At 34.6% G+C, this 16,296-nt stretch overlaps 1 protein-coding gene across 1 annotated transcript; it reads right to left on the reverse strand.

Moving 5' to 3' along the window:
- Window positions 1-8,318: 8,318 nt before the first annotated feature.
- LOC126706028 (uncharacterized) lies at window positions 8,319-16,092 on the reverse strand. The gene is made up of 10 exons (XM_050405290.1): window positions 15,814-16,092; window positions 15,005-15,061; window positions 14,824-14,891; window positions 11,956-12,163; window positions 11,780-11,877; window positions 9,675-9,750; window positions 9,502-9,561; window positions 9,388-9,438; window positions 9,181-9,259; window positions 8,319-8,582 (listed from the first exon to the last, which is right to left on the reverse strand). The coding sequence occupies exons 1-10, from the start codon at window positions 15,892-15,894 to the stop codon at window positions 8,485-8,487; spliced, it is 876 nt and encodes a 291-aa protein (XP_050261247.1). The 5' UTR covers window positions 15,895-16,092; the 3' UTR covers window positions 8,319-8,484.
- Between the last annotated feature and the right edge of the window lie 204 nt (window positions 16,093-16,296).

Here is a 16,296-nt window from a genome sequence, read left to right on the forward strand (position 1 = left end):
AAAAAAAAACAATTTTAGTACTAGATTCAAATTAGAACTAATAACAACTTACCACTTATAATTTGCTGTGAAATTGTTGTGAAAATATTGTTGATATCACTTCTCATCTTAAAATGTCTCTCGCTCTCTCTTTTGGCCGGCCATAAGGCTCCTTCTTTTCTTTTTCACACACACACACACTCCTCCTTTCTCTCACTCTCCCACCAACGCACCACTCCACCATCACCTTCACCATCAAGGCTAGTTTTATTGGAAAACTCCATGGAACCTCTAAAGCTTCTTATCTCTTTTATTTAAGGTAAAAACTCTTATTATATTGGTGGGTATTCATATTGTGCTAAAGGTTCTTCTAATCTAAACTTTTGAAGCGATACTCTTGTGATTAAGTATATGGGTTTTGATTTGGTAGACTTATGTGATAAGTGGTTTATGGTTTCTACAAATGGAGGCCATTTGAGATTTACTTATGGTGAAAATTTAGGATTTAGGATTTCTAACATTAAATGATTGGTAAATCTAAATTTTGTTTCTATTGAGTTTATTTGGAGCTAGTGAAGAGTTTAGATTGGCTTTATTTTGGTGGATATTGTGATATATCTCATGTCTTGAGTCTCTCTTGAATATGTTGTATATGGGAGCAACTTATAAGGTGTTGAAATTTATTTTAAATGAGTTTATAGGATGGAATTCCAAATTTTTAAATATATAAGCTTGCCTAAAATAGTTGCTTAATTAGTACTTTCTATTTAATAGCTAAACACAAATTCAAACTTGATACTAATTTTGATAGGTTTGCTTGACATTAGGGATGGCAATGGGGCGGGGTGGGGCAGAAGGATGGGGTCTTCGTCCCCGCCACGCATGATTTTGTCTTGCCCCATCCCCATCCCGCTCATATGACGGGGAAAACTTTCTCACCCCATCCCTGCCACTTGGGGCCTTGCGAAGCCCCGCCCCACCCGTAAAACTCTATTTTTTTTATTAATTTACCCTACAACTAGTACAATTTTTATAATGAAACCTATTTTATTAATAAAAATATACTTGAAATGACAACTAAATTTATCCCATCAAATCAAATCAATTTTTAGAAAAAATTGAATAATATATCCAAGTGTTTAATAAGACAATCACCAAAAAAAAAAAAAAAAACTAATAGTATAACACATAACAAAATAAAGATAGAGAACCACATTAGGTAAAATAAAATAAGTTAATATTAATATGTTAGTTTAAATAATAGGGTTTTAGAGTAGGAAAATTTACAATTATAACCCTTAGTAATGCGAGGCGGGGATGGGGAGGGGTGGGGTGGGTCTAAAAAGTCGAAACCCATCCCCGCCCCACCCTGCCCCACCATCTTTGCGGGGTGGGGAAAACTCGCGCGGGATGAAGTGGAGAGGGGCGAGTTAAGCGGAGTAGGGCAAAATTGCCGTCTCTACTTGACATTATTTAGGTTCTAGTTGACCGCCTTTGGAGCATTGGAAGTTAGGCTTTTTGTGGATTGCAGGGTAAGTAGCTATTTAATACAACTTTTGAAAATAGTCATATTGCATAAAACATTGTTTTTGGGTTAAATACATTTTGAGAAATTTTGTAGGGAAACAATATTTTCCTAAAAAGTGTTGTGTTGTAATCTTAATGTATATGATTATTTATAAAAAGTGCATCATGTTTTATATTGCATATGGGAAAGTGCATGAATTGTTGGCATAGAAAATATAAGCATTGTTGATTTGATCCTTTGATGATAGATTTCAGGAAATTATTGTATTGTTGCAATTTCTAAAGATGTTTTTAACTTGACTAGTGATATTTGGGACATCGGCAGAAAACCTTATTGACAAGTAAAGGTTTTGAAAACCTTGAGAACTTTGTAACAATTTTGGTCATTTTAGATTTTTCTGAAACTACAGGGAATTGTGTTATGAAATTGAATATATTGACCTATGAGTTCTTTATGTTGGTTTTACTCTTGTGCTGTGACATGTATGATTATCCAGCCAAATGCCAGTGTCGTTGTGACATTGGTATCTTCGCACCTTAGAAAGTAAACTAGTAAACCAAACCAAACTAAATTACATCAATTTGGTTTATATATATTCTAAAGTAAATATTCATAAAGATGTCTGAGCTAAAGTGAAACGCTGAACACCAAGTTTTCTTCCCTTTTATTTAATGATATCATATGTCAGTTTTTACCTATTTTCTTTTTACATATATAATGGGAAAGATTTTGTGATTTAACATCTTATATATAAGGGGGAAAAAGAGAAGCATTATTTTATTATCCCAATCACACATGACACATCAAATAAAGAAATAAAGATATTTCAAAACATACCTAGCAAAAAAAAAATGTGAACAGATTTCAAAAAAAGGATACATAATTTCCAGAAATGAAAATTTATGTATATCTTTAAATTTTGGATGAAATAGTAAGATATTTATTAAAAGAAACAGGCCATATAGCAAAACAGACAGGACAAAACAGGGCCAAACTACAGAACAGGATAAAAGGAACCCAAAGTGGTCAATCAAACTATACAAGCCCAGACCACAACTCAAAGAAACAGAATCCTACAAATTGAAAATTCAAGTCATGAAACAGAGCACTGCTTGGTTAACATCCTGATTCAATAATAGACTTAAGGATTAAACTGTTAAACCTTTAAATGAAATATCAAATACAGGTCTTGTTACCATTTTAAAGTCTCAATTACTAAAATGTTATCGTTCAAAATACTTATTGAGATGAATCAAAAACAAGGATTTACAATCTGTAAAAAACTTCAGCAAAGAACAGATATTGTTCATTAAGTTCAAAATCACAATTGCTGCAGGACTTGTTGAGAAGTAGAGAGGACCAATCACCAATTTTTTATTATTATTATTTTTTTTTGGGATCAATTACAGCAAAAGTACACAACAGGCCAATACAGACCAAACACAGGATCAACAGGTAAAGAATCCAAACTAAACAACAGAGCTATTCAGCCCTGACACAGCAAAACAACTCCGGTACAGCCAAGCTTACTGATTGAAACAAAAAAGACAAACAAACGCCAATGACAGAGACCATTACATCACTACAGAGCACCTACTGTAAACTAGAGCATTAGATGAGAGAGTCTTCTGGTCATCAATTACAGCAAACCATAGCATTCTACACTCCACTGCGAGGACCATTCACCTTCTCTTTTGCAAACTTCCAAACAGTATCTTCAGCCAATGTAACTAGATATGGTGAAACAGTTTAGAAGCTATGTTTCACAAGCTGATGACAATGTAGTAAATGGGTAATCATTAAAACTAAAAAACTTTGGTTCATGCTAAACATTCAAAGAGCCACTAAGTTGCTACTTGCTAGTAATCATTCATATGGCTTATTGGCTTATCGTCATCTGAAAGCTTCTGACACTTATTTTTGACAATATCAACTTTCTCTGTTTTTGGAACAACATTTGTCATGGACTCAGTTCTATCATTTCATTAGCATGAGATTTGGAACATGCCTTTTGAGTACGATTCTTCCTTGATATTCCCTCCTTTCTCTTATAAAGCTTACACAAAATCCATTTATCAATCTGGAAGAACAAAAAATCAATAATAATTAGATCTACAACAGATGACAACAATGATGTTTGGGGTAAAAAATACAGAAATTCAAATAAGATTATAAAAAAAATCTACTTACCCTCTTGCCATTTTTAATTCTTGGATTTCTTTCTATAGAAGGATGAGTAATTCTATATTCTTTCATGATCCAATTTGTCTTGTCACCGCTTAGAGGATTTCCCCTATAGAAGACAAATTTCTTCTTATACCCAACTACAATTTCTTTGGATTTGATTTCCTTGTCATCTCCCATGGCCTTCCAATATCCATCACCAGATGCTAGAATTGGACGTTTTCCTTTTCGATACTGTTGTTTCCTTCGAGTAAAAAAGTACCATGCAGTTTCTCCATAATTGCTGTTGTTTTCTGTTAGATCATCCAGAATGTTAGATTTTACTTGGTTTTTTATATATGTAAAAAGAAGTTAGAAAAGCAAGCTTAAGAAATTGCTCATGAAACTTGTATGAAAAATCTTTTTTATATGCGACTTTAAGAGAAATTTAAAAAAGAGATGGTATACACTGAAAATTAAAGGAGGTTCCAACTTCCAAGCACGTATATAAATTAGTAAGTACATAATGTGGCAAGCCCATGATTCTTTCGTTCAGATTAATAAATAATTTAACAAAAGTTACTTTAACATCACGTAAAAATATCAAACTGGTCCAATCCACTGAAAACAATCAAAGATTAATGAAAAGAAACCCGGTAAAACATCTGGGATGCATGGACACGGGTACGGATCCAACATGAGCAATTTTTGAAAAATTACCACATGGAACGACAAGTACTACACGGGTACAACATCCTAAATGAAGTTTCCATTCATCCTAGCAAAACATACATGCAAGTAAACTAGTTACTACATGAAATGTCCTGTCATTGATTCTTTCTTTCTTTCTTTCTTTCAGATTAATTACAATTAGCAAAAGAAGCTAAAAACAAACCCAATAAAGCATGCATGTATGTAAACTAAACTATATATATAGTGACTACATAATAATAATAATAATAATAAGAAGAAGAAGAAGAAGAAGAAGAACCTGCAATCCTTTCGGGGGGGCGGCGATAGAGTAGGTCATCTTCATCATCCACAACCCGATTACAAGGCAAGGGTTGATCCAAGATTTTCTTGATCAAATAATGCACGATGAGGTCGTAGTCAGTGGGGTGAAACTTATACCCGAAGTTGCAGTTCTGCTGCTTCTGTGCTGGTTCCTCATCATCCTCATCATCCTCATCATCCTCATCATCTTGCAGCTCCATCAGCAAATCATCGAGGAACTCTGCTAAATAATGTTGCTCTTCCGGATCTTCTTCTTCTTCTTTTTCTCGTTCTTCTTGGTCAGCTTCTTTGTCCTCATCATGATAAAATGAATTTGATGCGTACCCTTCTTGGTATGCAGGTTCTTTTTCCTCATCATGATCATCATGATAAAATGGACTTGTTGTGTACGGAGGTGGTGGTGGTGGTGGCGGCGGCGGTGGTGGTGAATTATCAAAATCACCACTATTCTCGGGAGAAGAGAACATTGCCGCAAAACGTAACTTTGAAACTGGATTATCAAAATGAGCAATCTGTGTACAGTACAATAAGAAGAGAAGATGAGCCTTTTCCTTTTATATACAAAGAAACAGAGTAAAGCGAAACTCCAAAGAGGCGGGAAAACTCTTAACTAACTAATTTTATAACCGATTTTCACAAATTCTGTTAACGGTGGTGGCGTCTTGGATAAGTATGAAACGGCATCGTTCTCTAGTTGAGCGAGCATTAACACGCGGGTGTGTTTGTGCGTCTCTATCTAAGATGGTGTGACGTCGTTTTAGGGCTTGTATAAAATACTGTTGAGGCAACGACATCGTTTTGAGCATTTTGTTATTGACCGTTACTATTCTCTCTCGCTCAGATTCTCTCTCTTTTTTCTTATCTCACTAGACTAGAATAAATGGGGTCTAAATAAAAATCTCACTATATTATGACGCCAATCATATAAAAGAAGTTTAGATATATTCATTAATTATGTTATTAAATTATTACCAATTATGTTTACTTTCACGTCAATTTATAAGTATTTTGTAGTGAAATTATTGATAGTAACTAATTAGAGCATTTTCCCTTTTTCTTTTTTTTTAAAAAGACACATTTTTTATAATTGAATGTATAATAATGAATTAAACATTTCTCATACTACTGTTGTACAATAATATTTTAACTTGACTCAATGTCATTATATATAAGAATACAATTATCAAAATCAATATAGTTAGTTTGTTGACTTTTATGATTGTGAGTGATTGATTAGAATTGGTGGGTTCATGCAAATAGGAGTGGATAGAAAGTATCCATTAATAATAGCACATAAGAATGCATAATTGGATGTGAGAATGAGCCTGTCCCTGTAATTAGTCTACATAATAAACTAGGGAAAATAAAAATATAGTTGTTTCTTTTTCTAAAAATAGGAACAAGATCTAGAAAAAAAAAATTTAATGCCCCTTTTTGGCTTTTTAACAATTTAATATTGAAAAATGTTGCCTATGATATGATATTGTTAACAGATATGTTATATATATTTTGCTGAATGTTAAAAAAAAAAAAAAAAAAAAAAAAAAAAGAAGAAGAAGAAAAAAAAGGAAAGAAGAAGAAGAAGAAGAAGAAGGAAAGGTTTTCAGTGTGAACTCATTGATCCCACTCTTATGATAGTAAAGGTAATACCATGTGAACCATTGAGGCCTTGATGATACTATCGTTGTGGGCACAAGACATTCGTTGAAGTGCCACTACTTAACTCATGCCAAGCATCATGTAAAATGATAAGAGAATTCTTACCCGTAGTTATAAAAAGTATAAAAATGACTAGTTAAACTGTGAACCAAAAAATTATCCGGAATAGTTTGGCATAAAATACCAAATATGCAATGACCCATTATCAAATTGGGTAAACTGACGGATTGCATGAATTAATCTTTTTAACTTGCAAATAAAACTTTTTTTTTTTTTAAAGTGTATTTACTAACCACTGAGGATTGAAAAGATAATCTGATAAAGATATAAAGTGATAAAGATTAAAGACTAAAGGACTAAACAGATAAAGTAAGAGTTAAGTCATGAGATGAGAGTTGAGATTAAAGAGACTAAAAGATAGTGATGAGACCAAAAGAAATAAAGAGATAGTGATAAAATTATAGATGTAGGTGATAAAGTGATGAACTTAAAAAGAAAATTGAGACAAAAATGGAAGAACTTTTGCACTAACAAAGTCAAAATTTGTCATACTAAAAAGTTAGAAAGCAATCCTACGGCCTACTCCAACATCTCACCAATGTAAAATCCCTAGGATTTAATTATTAAACTAAAATTTTATTTTGAATTTCTATGAGATACGTTGTTTCTATACTTTGGGACTATATAACTTGGTTATTGGATGATTTATGTGAATGATGTATTTTTTTTTTCTAACTTTATGTCATATGATGTAATTATTATTATTTATTAATATACCTAAATTGAGTGGTTTTATTTACTTTAGCTGCTTTTTATAATTATAAAATATATTATTTAATTAATTAATAAACCTACAAATTAACTAATGAATCACTAGTTGAACCAATGAACAAGTGAACCAATTCTTCAACCGGGTCAACTTCCGATATGGTTTTTATAACTATACTCTTATCATCAAGTCACCCCCACGGTGGTATGCTAATTACAATAATGTAAAAGTGGTGACGAATTGGTGATAGCATATTGGTGGGCCAAAATGTTACATGCATTTGGTAGAAGCAAACAACTTAAGCAACAAGAAACATTAAAGGAACCTTAAAGGAAATGCTCGACAGAAACCATACATGTCCAAAATCCCAACAATCCGTTTGGTTTCATAATCCCATCGCTATGCATTATATCCACTTAACAAAAATAAAAAATAAAATGAAAACGACAAAGTGTGATCCTGTCTAACCTTGTGAATAGATATAGCTCGTAAGTCAGAAGTCATAACCATCTATGGCTTTCTACACAGCACAAGATCCAGGTTTTGAGAACCATCACTGGAGCTTCCTCCTACTTGTTGGTTGTTCTGAATCCTCACTCTAATCTACAACCATGATCAACCCAAGAAGGCTCGTCGCAATGGCAAAGAAGTGGTGAGGAATGGATGACTAATAAGCGTAAGAGGGTTTCATGTCCAAGAAATGATGTGGTTTTGCAATCTTCTGTGGTGAACAGAGGCAATTTTGTTGTATACACCAGAGATAATAAACGGTCTAGTACACAACACATTAGTGGTTAATAGATTGAAAAATCTTTTGAATAAACTTAGTGTCCAAAGGCTCCTTTCTTTTCTTCCTTCGTTATCAATCTTGTGAGACGTATTTTGATGCTTGGACCTCAACCACCGGGGAATGGGTCAACCTCTTCTTTTCTGTGCATCCAAGTGGGCCTTTGCATCCATCCCCAAAAAAAAAAATAATGGGCCCTTGCAAACAGTAGCTGAATTTATAGTTTGGCTTAACAGAACTAGCAGGTAACTAAGCTGCTCCCATGCTATTCCTTTATCCACACTAAAATGTATCGCATGATCAGAAACAAGATGCACAATATGGGTCAATCTCTTCTTAGTTCCATCTTATCTGTGCATCCAAGCGGGCCTTTACATACAGGAGATGAATTTATAGTTTGAACTTTGAACTCTAACTCATAAACATCAAACACCGTGGAAAGGAAATCTTATTAACATTCTTGAATTGTAGCCTTGATTGCCACCATTCATACAGTATATTTAGTACAAAACCATTGAGTAGTTTATCAAACGCTTTCTTGAGTTACAGACAACTTGAACACAGCTTAAAGATAAAATGAATATACTACTCTGGAATGTGCTCATGCAGAGCCTCACCTTCTTCCAGCTTCTTTCGCATCTTGTGTTGCAAAGTAGCAGGAGCACAATCCAATGGTGTTTCTCCTGAAGAAGAAGCAGGCAGTTAGAATTGAAAACTAAGATTGGCTGCTAACAAAAATTTGTAACTAGCAGTATTCTTGGCTACATAATCATAATCATGATAATATCCACCCCCACATGGTGAAAAAGATAGAAAGGAACAAAGCAAAGGAGAGCATTCTGTTATAAGTTATAACAGAATCATTATTATTATTATTTTTACACCAGATATGCACCTCATTCTGAAATGGCTGCACAAGGGACAAGCACCAATATGCAAGGTGAGCATGTAGGGTACAAGGTATATTTTTCTTGATATATGAACCCTTTTCTCTCTTCTTCCTCATTTTGGCAAATGTTTAGGAGGGTTTTATTGAAATGTACCAGACAAATTCAACAACACTGCCCTCCCAGATTGTTTTGACCCAGACAAATCCAAACACACTCAGAACTTTAAACACCTTTAAATATTATCTGGCAATTCTATAATTAGCTTCATTTCACAGATGTACAGAAACCGTTTCATCTGAACAAACCAGGCAATGCCTTCAATATCTTTAGTACGCACTTCCACTAGTCAGTAAGTCAAACAAATTTTGTAAGTTGGCCAAGGATTAATTACCCTGTGCATTCTTGTAATCCATGCTTGCTCCAGATTCCATGAGGATGAAGACTATATCAGTTCGATTAAAGAGTGCTGCCTGCACCCAATAAATCCTGATGTTAGAATCAAACATCTTAAACAATGGCAATTTACTTATTTTATGTGTATGTGTATGTGTGTGTGTGTGTGAGAGAGAGAGAGAGAGAGAGAGAGAGAGATCAGTACCAAATGTAGCAAAGATAATCCTTGCTTATCGTGGTAATTTGCATCCACACCCTGCAAATGTGACAAAGCTTAAATCCATTTCAAATTTTAGCTCTGCATTAAAATGTTGAATACCTCACTCAGAAGTTTCTTGACTGCAGCAGTGTCACCATTCTTTATAGCTTCTCTTAAACCCTAACAAAAGCTCATGCTGAATAAGTAAGTAATCTACAGCAACAATATATATATATATATATATATATCCTTCTGCATAGTTGGACTTTAAATAGATGATCCAGAATATATACCTCCCCATTGGGTTCATAATCCATCTGAGGCTTATTCAAAGTATCGCTGGTTGCTTGACCAAGATTAAAAACAGAACTGCAAAACAACTACCAATTAATAACATAAAATTTAGGAGAGAACAATGGCAATGTGTTAAAAAATTACCAGTTTATCATCTACATATAATGAGAAACTGAGAAACATGATGGCTTCCTCAAAAGCATTTAGAAGTATCTAATATATAGATAAGAGAATAACAACTAAGTCTTAGTCCCATAAATATAAATAAGAGAAACAAATAATAAATACCTAACGGAGATGTGGTAAGTAGTTCTTGTACAATGGAACAGGCAATAGCAATATAGGAAAAGAATCAAAACATCCTCAATGCATATTGACATTTTTTTCCCTTATTTTAATTGTGATACCCAATTAGTCTTTCCAGTTCTAGCCAACTAGAAAGACATGCATGTTCCCACTAGAAGTTCACATTTTAATAAATTTGCATTAATTGAGGGTTGTAAAAATTTGGGAGAACTAAAGAGACAAGCTAAATAAAGGTTGTAAAGAGAAGATCCATTGATTGACAAAAAGGAAGAAAAACCATCATTCAGCACTTAAATTTAAACAAAATACATTTTGCAGAAAAAAAAAAAAAAAAAAAAAAAAAAAAAAAATCATCATGTGACTATATTAAAGAAAACAAGTCACTTGAAAACTAGAAAGGCATACGCTGTATTAAGACATCAAGTTCCTAAAACTAGATTGAATAAATTGGACTTCCACTAGTGTCAAAGTCAAAACAGACATGCAGCAGGAACGGTTTTTATACCCTACAGAGATGGAAACCTTTTTTTTTAATTTTTAAATAAGTTACACAAGTATGATTTTGGCATGAAAAATGGCACTGAAACCATTCTTTAAAGGGTTTGTATCCTGACCTGTATGCATGCTCAGTTGACAAAGACTCCTCAGTTCACACAGTCTTGAATAGCCATTTAAATGGGGAGGAACAAAGTTGGAATGTGAGGTTTCATAGATGCTTTGATGATGAGAAGATGAGATGGAGATTGAATGGGAGTGGTATCTTTGACATTCGCTCTTACCATGATGTTATCCGAGGTACCAATGTTAATTGCTTCCCTTGGAAGAGTGTCTGGACAGCTACTTGGGGGAAGATTCTTACCTATGATAATCTTATCAAGAGAGGTTTCTCTTAGTTGATTGTTGTTGTATGTGCCAATGGATCATTTGTTGTCCACTGTGATGAGGTATTTGTATTGTGGGAGGTAGCGTTAGGGATTCAATGGATGTTGCCAAGGAGGGTAGCAGACCTCTTGTATAAGTGGAGGAATTGGTTAGGGAAGCACTCGAGATATTTGGAACCTCGTTTTGTCGTGTTTGATGTGGATATTATAGAGGGAATGGAGCAGTTGCACTTATGGAGATACTGAAAGATTAAAGGCTCAGTTGGAATCTTTGTTGATTCTAACTATGTTTGATTGGTATCGTGCATGGGGACTTACACATAACAGTTCCATGTTAGATTTCAAATAATCACTTAATTGTTTTGCATAATTCTTTGTAATTGTTTTAGTTACTTTGTGTTTATCATTGTGACCATGAAAAAAATATACTCTTAATAAAAACCATTACTTATCAGAAAAGGTTACACATCCACACCATTAGTTTTGAACCCTCACCATCCCATTATAACGGGAGGAGGAAGTGTCAGTTGAGCTATAGCTCATTGGTGCTTCATAATTGAGACCTGAGTATCCAGAGCATACTAAACACCATCCAGCTGAGAGAACAATTAATATAAGAGTAAAATTTCTCTTCTGGTGCTACATGGAACCTCACCAAGGCAGTCCATTGGACCCACCCCCTGGGGGGTAAACCACGGATAAAGTTTCCTGAACTGAAATTAGGTTTCAAACAACTCACACCTGAATACTATAGTAGCAATTAGAAAGGTTAAAGTCCAAACTCTGAACTGCAGAGGACAACTGCTACTTCATATCTTAAACTATTTACAGAGAGCTCATGCATAAAACCAAAGTTTAAAAGCATCCACTGTGTAAGGAAGAACAGAGATTGGATATTTAAACGTTAAGGCACATACCTCAACTTGTTATTAGATGTGGTGCCTTTATTTCTTGGAATAGGGTCCTGCTTCTTTGGTTTTGGGTTTGTCTGAGTGAAGGTTGAAGTATTTTCTCTCTGCCACAAAAGGGAATCAAATTTATGAGATGCAAGGACAACATAGGAGATTGCATTTGAAGATTAAAGAATTTATACCTGAAGAGGAAGTGCATCAGTGGAAGGGGCTGCTTCACAAATACATAGAGGCATTCCACACTTGCACTCTGGAATGACTGACACAGATTGATGCTCTGCAGTTGGTCCATCCTTCAAATCTACATCTGCATCTATGTCTAATTTAGAAACTTTATCTGTTACACGACCAATACCATTTAAAGAAGCTTGTGGATCATCTTTCCCAGACCTGTGCCAAAATGAATGCCAAACTTAATTACATGCCTCTAGAAAATAAAACATAGAAGCTTTATGAGCTGTTATGCTGAGGCATATTCAAAGTATTAATCCCCTACATAAGCAAAAGACATAGGGAGCATGAAAATAATTTTATCTTGATTTAAGTTTAGAAGGAAATTGTATATTAACTATTACTTTTTCGGATTTCATTTTATGTCCTATTAGCTAATTATGTTATTAGTAGTTTAGTTAATTTCCTAGAGTCGATGCTATTTTTTGTAATTCAATAATTGCGCTTTGACTGAAGTCAATTATTGAAAAAATAAATAATAGTACAGCAAAAAAACATTACCCTGGTACACCGGAAGTGTACAAGGGAAACAAAAAACTACCCAAAACTACATAAATCTAGAAAATCCAGCTAAGAAGGTATGGCAAGACCACTCAAAGCAGTCATCCAATCAAAAAAGGACAGAATGAAAATGTGCTTCAACACAAAGATAGAATACTCCTTCCCTTCAAAACTTCAGTTGTTCTGCTTCCTCCAATCCACATAATCCACTGTGGAATGGAACCCCAAACAGAAGCTGCTCTGTTGCCCAACACCTCCATGCCAACAAGCTAGCAACTGAAGCAATTGTTTGGGCATAACCCAAGAAATACCAAACAAACTAAACAAAAAAGACCACTAGTTAGAGGTATAGGAACATCAGAGGAGTAGGTGGTCCACTGATTCCCGATCATTCTTACACATGTAACCTGTTAATAACACAAATATTCCTCTTCCTCAAATTATCCAATGTGAGAATCTTCCCCTTTGCAGTTGTCCAAGTGAAAAAAAGCTACCTTAGAAGAAGCTTTCACCTTCCAAATGCCTATCCAAGTGAAGGAATGACTACCTCTACTCAACAGAGTTGTATAATACAACTTAACTTCAAAAGAACCTCTCTGGGCAACTAACCACAGCACTTTATCTTCCTCATTATGACCCACCTCAGTAGAGTAGAGGAGCAAAAAAAATTCCAAGCTCTCCAATTCCCAATCTTATATCAGTCTAACAAAAAGCACATTCCAATGGGCAATTTCCATTTTGCCAACACAAATGCTCAGCCACAGATGCATCCTTATTCCTTACAATGCGATACAGAAGCTAAAACGCTTCCTTAAGAGGTAGTTCCCCACACCACACATCCCAAAAATGGATCAAAAAACCCCTTCCCACCTCAAATCTGATATTTTGAGAAAAAGTCCCCCAACCACGAACCACCTCTAATATACTTCCACAAAGAAATCACATGGGTTCCCCACCCCCCCTTCTCCTCCCAAAAATCAAATCATACTTGTAAGCTATTACAATTCTCCACATAGCATTCATCTCCACAGCAAACCGCCATAACCACTTAGCCAATAATGCAGTGTTAAAATGAGTGAAACTCCCAATACCCAGCCCCCTCCCCCTGGTAACAAAATGCCCCGCTGCAATTTTTCCAAATAGTGAGCCACACTACTGGAGATTGGGATTTAATGGAAATACGTTTATGATGAATAAATTTCTATTGGAATTTTTCCAATGTCTTGGTGTTGATTCCAGGCAACCCTTGGTACCTATACCTTGGTTTACTTTATATTTCTATCTTTTTTTTATGCTCAATTCCCTGAGATTTCTGCACTGCATATATGGGACTAGGCTATACACCATTGTATTTGAAGAAAGTTGTACCCCTAGACTAGGTTACATTAACCAAGTACATATCCTAAAGCACATTTCTCTTGAGATCAACATTTTGCAGAATGAGACATAAATTTCGGTGATAGAGGGGAATCCCATCGCTCCTGTTTTATGCTCCGATGAGACATAAATCCCACAAAAATGAGACTCATTTCTCAACTTATCAAAAAAATCTCCAAAATTGAAAATATAAAATCTGCATGCTATAACCACTATATATTAACCTCTCCACTCCGACAGAAAACCTAGGATCAACATTTTGGCAAGCCCCAAATCAAAAGGATCCATATGCATATAACAGAGATAAGAGCGTATAGAACAAATCCTCTTGCACACATAGCATCCCCTTTAAAAATAAAATAATATGGCAACTGCTCTCATTATGAATCTATAGGAACAAGGATAACGTTACTATCCTTGTTGGTATACAATTGATCTCCATTAGGCCCACAAACACAACAGTAAAATCTGAATAACAGTCATACCCTAAGTAATTGCCCACATAATAACCCAAAATCTTTGTGCTCAATCACCAGATCAAGAAAACTCCCATTGACAATAGATATTCATGAGGTGAACCTTAACTATGAATTCCACATTAGAGTTCTAGCAATCTTAACACTCTCCATGATACATCAGTAAGCTATATCTTAACTCAAACGAGTATAATTGACTAGAAAGTACATATTGGCAAAAAAATTAAAAAAGAAAACATAGAAGAAAAACTTGAAAGTAGTCATGTTGCAATGTGTTAGAATATTAATTAAATGATTGCATTCACAATTTTCTAAACGTTTAAGCATTTGGGACAATCGGTATTTTATCACAGTGAATTTGCTAACACAACACATCACAACTTATGCCTCATTTTCCATTTAAACATATGGGATTCAATTTCCACCCAAATTTCATTAGCGAAAATCAATAATTCAGTGATTTACCGAGAGCGGTCATTAAAACATTCAGCGCAAACTCTAACAGGCGTGTAAATGCCAAATTGCGGTAACGCCTGCATTTGTTCAAAACAACAGTCAATCAATCTGCTATCGGTTAAATTTCTCCTTAAAACAATACCACTTTCAGCACAGAACAAAACACTAGAAAAAAAAAAAAAAATCATACCAATTGATCTGACGAATGTTCATGACACAATGTCCTCCCACAACAACGGCAGTGATGCTGTCAATTGATATTTAAAACATAATTAGCATAGACAAAGACAATTGGTCAATATGTTGATCTTTTTTCTTCATTTTTTCTGCAGATATTTTCAACTTATGGCATCCGCTCTTAATAATAACTCTTTATCATCAGACTAAGATATCAATCAGTTTTTGACTCCAGATCCCTTATTTAACTATAAGAAACTTTACCAGTTGAACTAAATGAATCATTTTATCTATCTAATTCCCCATTTTCTCTTATTATATAGACAACATGGAACCTCACCAAGACAGGACCCCTTAATCCCACCCATGGGGAATGTATCGGTTGTATTCTCCCCATGGAAACTCCTAATGGGGATCGAACCCGGGACGTCAGAATCTACAACTCATCCCAACCCTCCATCCACCAAATAATTATTAGACTTTACCAATTGAGCTAAATGAATCATTTTGTCCATGTAATTCCCCATTTTCTCTTATTATATAGACGACATGGTACCTCACCAAGACAGGGCCCTTTAAGAATACAACCGATACGCGACGTATCGGTTGTATTCTCCCCATGGAAACTCCTAATGGGGATCAAACCCGAGACGTCTGGGTCTACAACTCATCCCAAGCCTCCATCCACTAAATAATTACTATGCAAAAAAAGTAAATTCCTAATTCTAAATAGGATTAGAGATCGATGAATATTATAATAATGGATTACATGAATTGCATGTAAAATCAAAATCACAAAAATCTAATAAAAAAGAGATTTACCCTTCGCCGGAAAGTGTTGAAGCTGCATTTGCAGACGTCGCAGCGCGCTGCTTCCTGGAAAGGGGGAGGCTCCAATGACATAATAGTAATACTGTTGAGATAGAAATCTTTGATTTCTTGCTGATATTATTCTTAGTTCCAATTCCCAACCGATCTTTGTTTCGAATTGTTTCAGAGATTCACCTCCAACCTCATTTGTCGTTCTTCTCCTCAAAGCTTGAAAGCGATCCAGAATTCCAACTGTACGATTAAGAAAGAAAAAGTGGAAAATAAAAGTTACTAGGCGCACTCCTGACTTGTATAAAGTATACTTTTTACTCTAAAATTTAAGGGTTTTATTTATTTATTCATTTATTTTAAGGTTATGTATGGTAGAAAGAATTTTGTTTTTTGTTTTTAACAATTTTCAAAAAATTGAATTGAAACTAAATAATTTTTACATCATAAGTAATATGTAGATTTTTAAAATACTGAAGAAAAAAA

Source organism: Quercus robur, chromosome 11 (assembly GCF_932294415.1).
Source record: "Quercus robur chromosome 11, dhQueRobu3.1, whole genome shotgun sequence".
NCBI classification, from domain to species: domain Eukaryota; kingdom Viridiplantae; phylum Streptophyta; class Magnoliopsida; order Fagales; family Fagaceae; genus Quercus; species Quercus robur.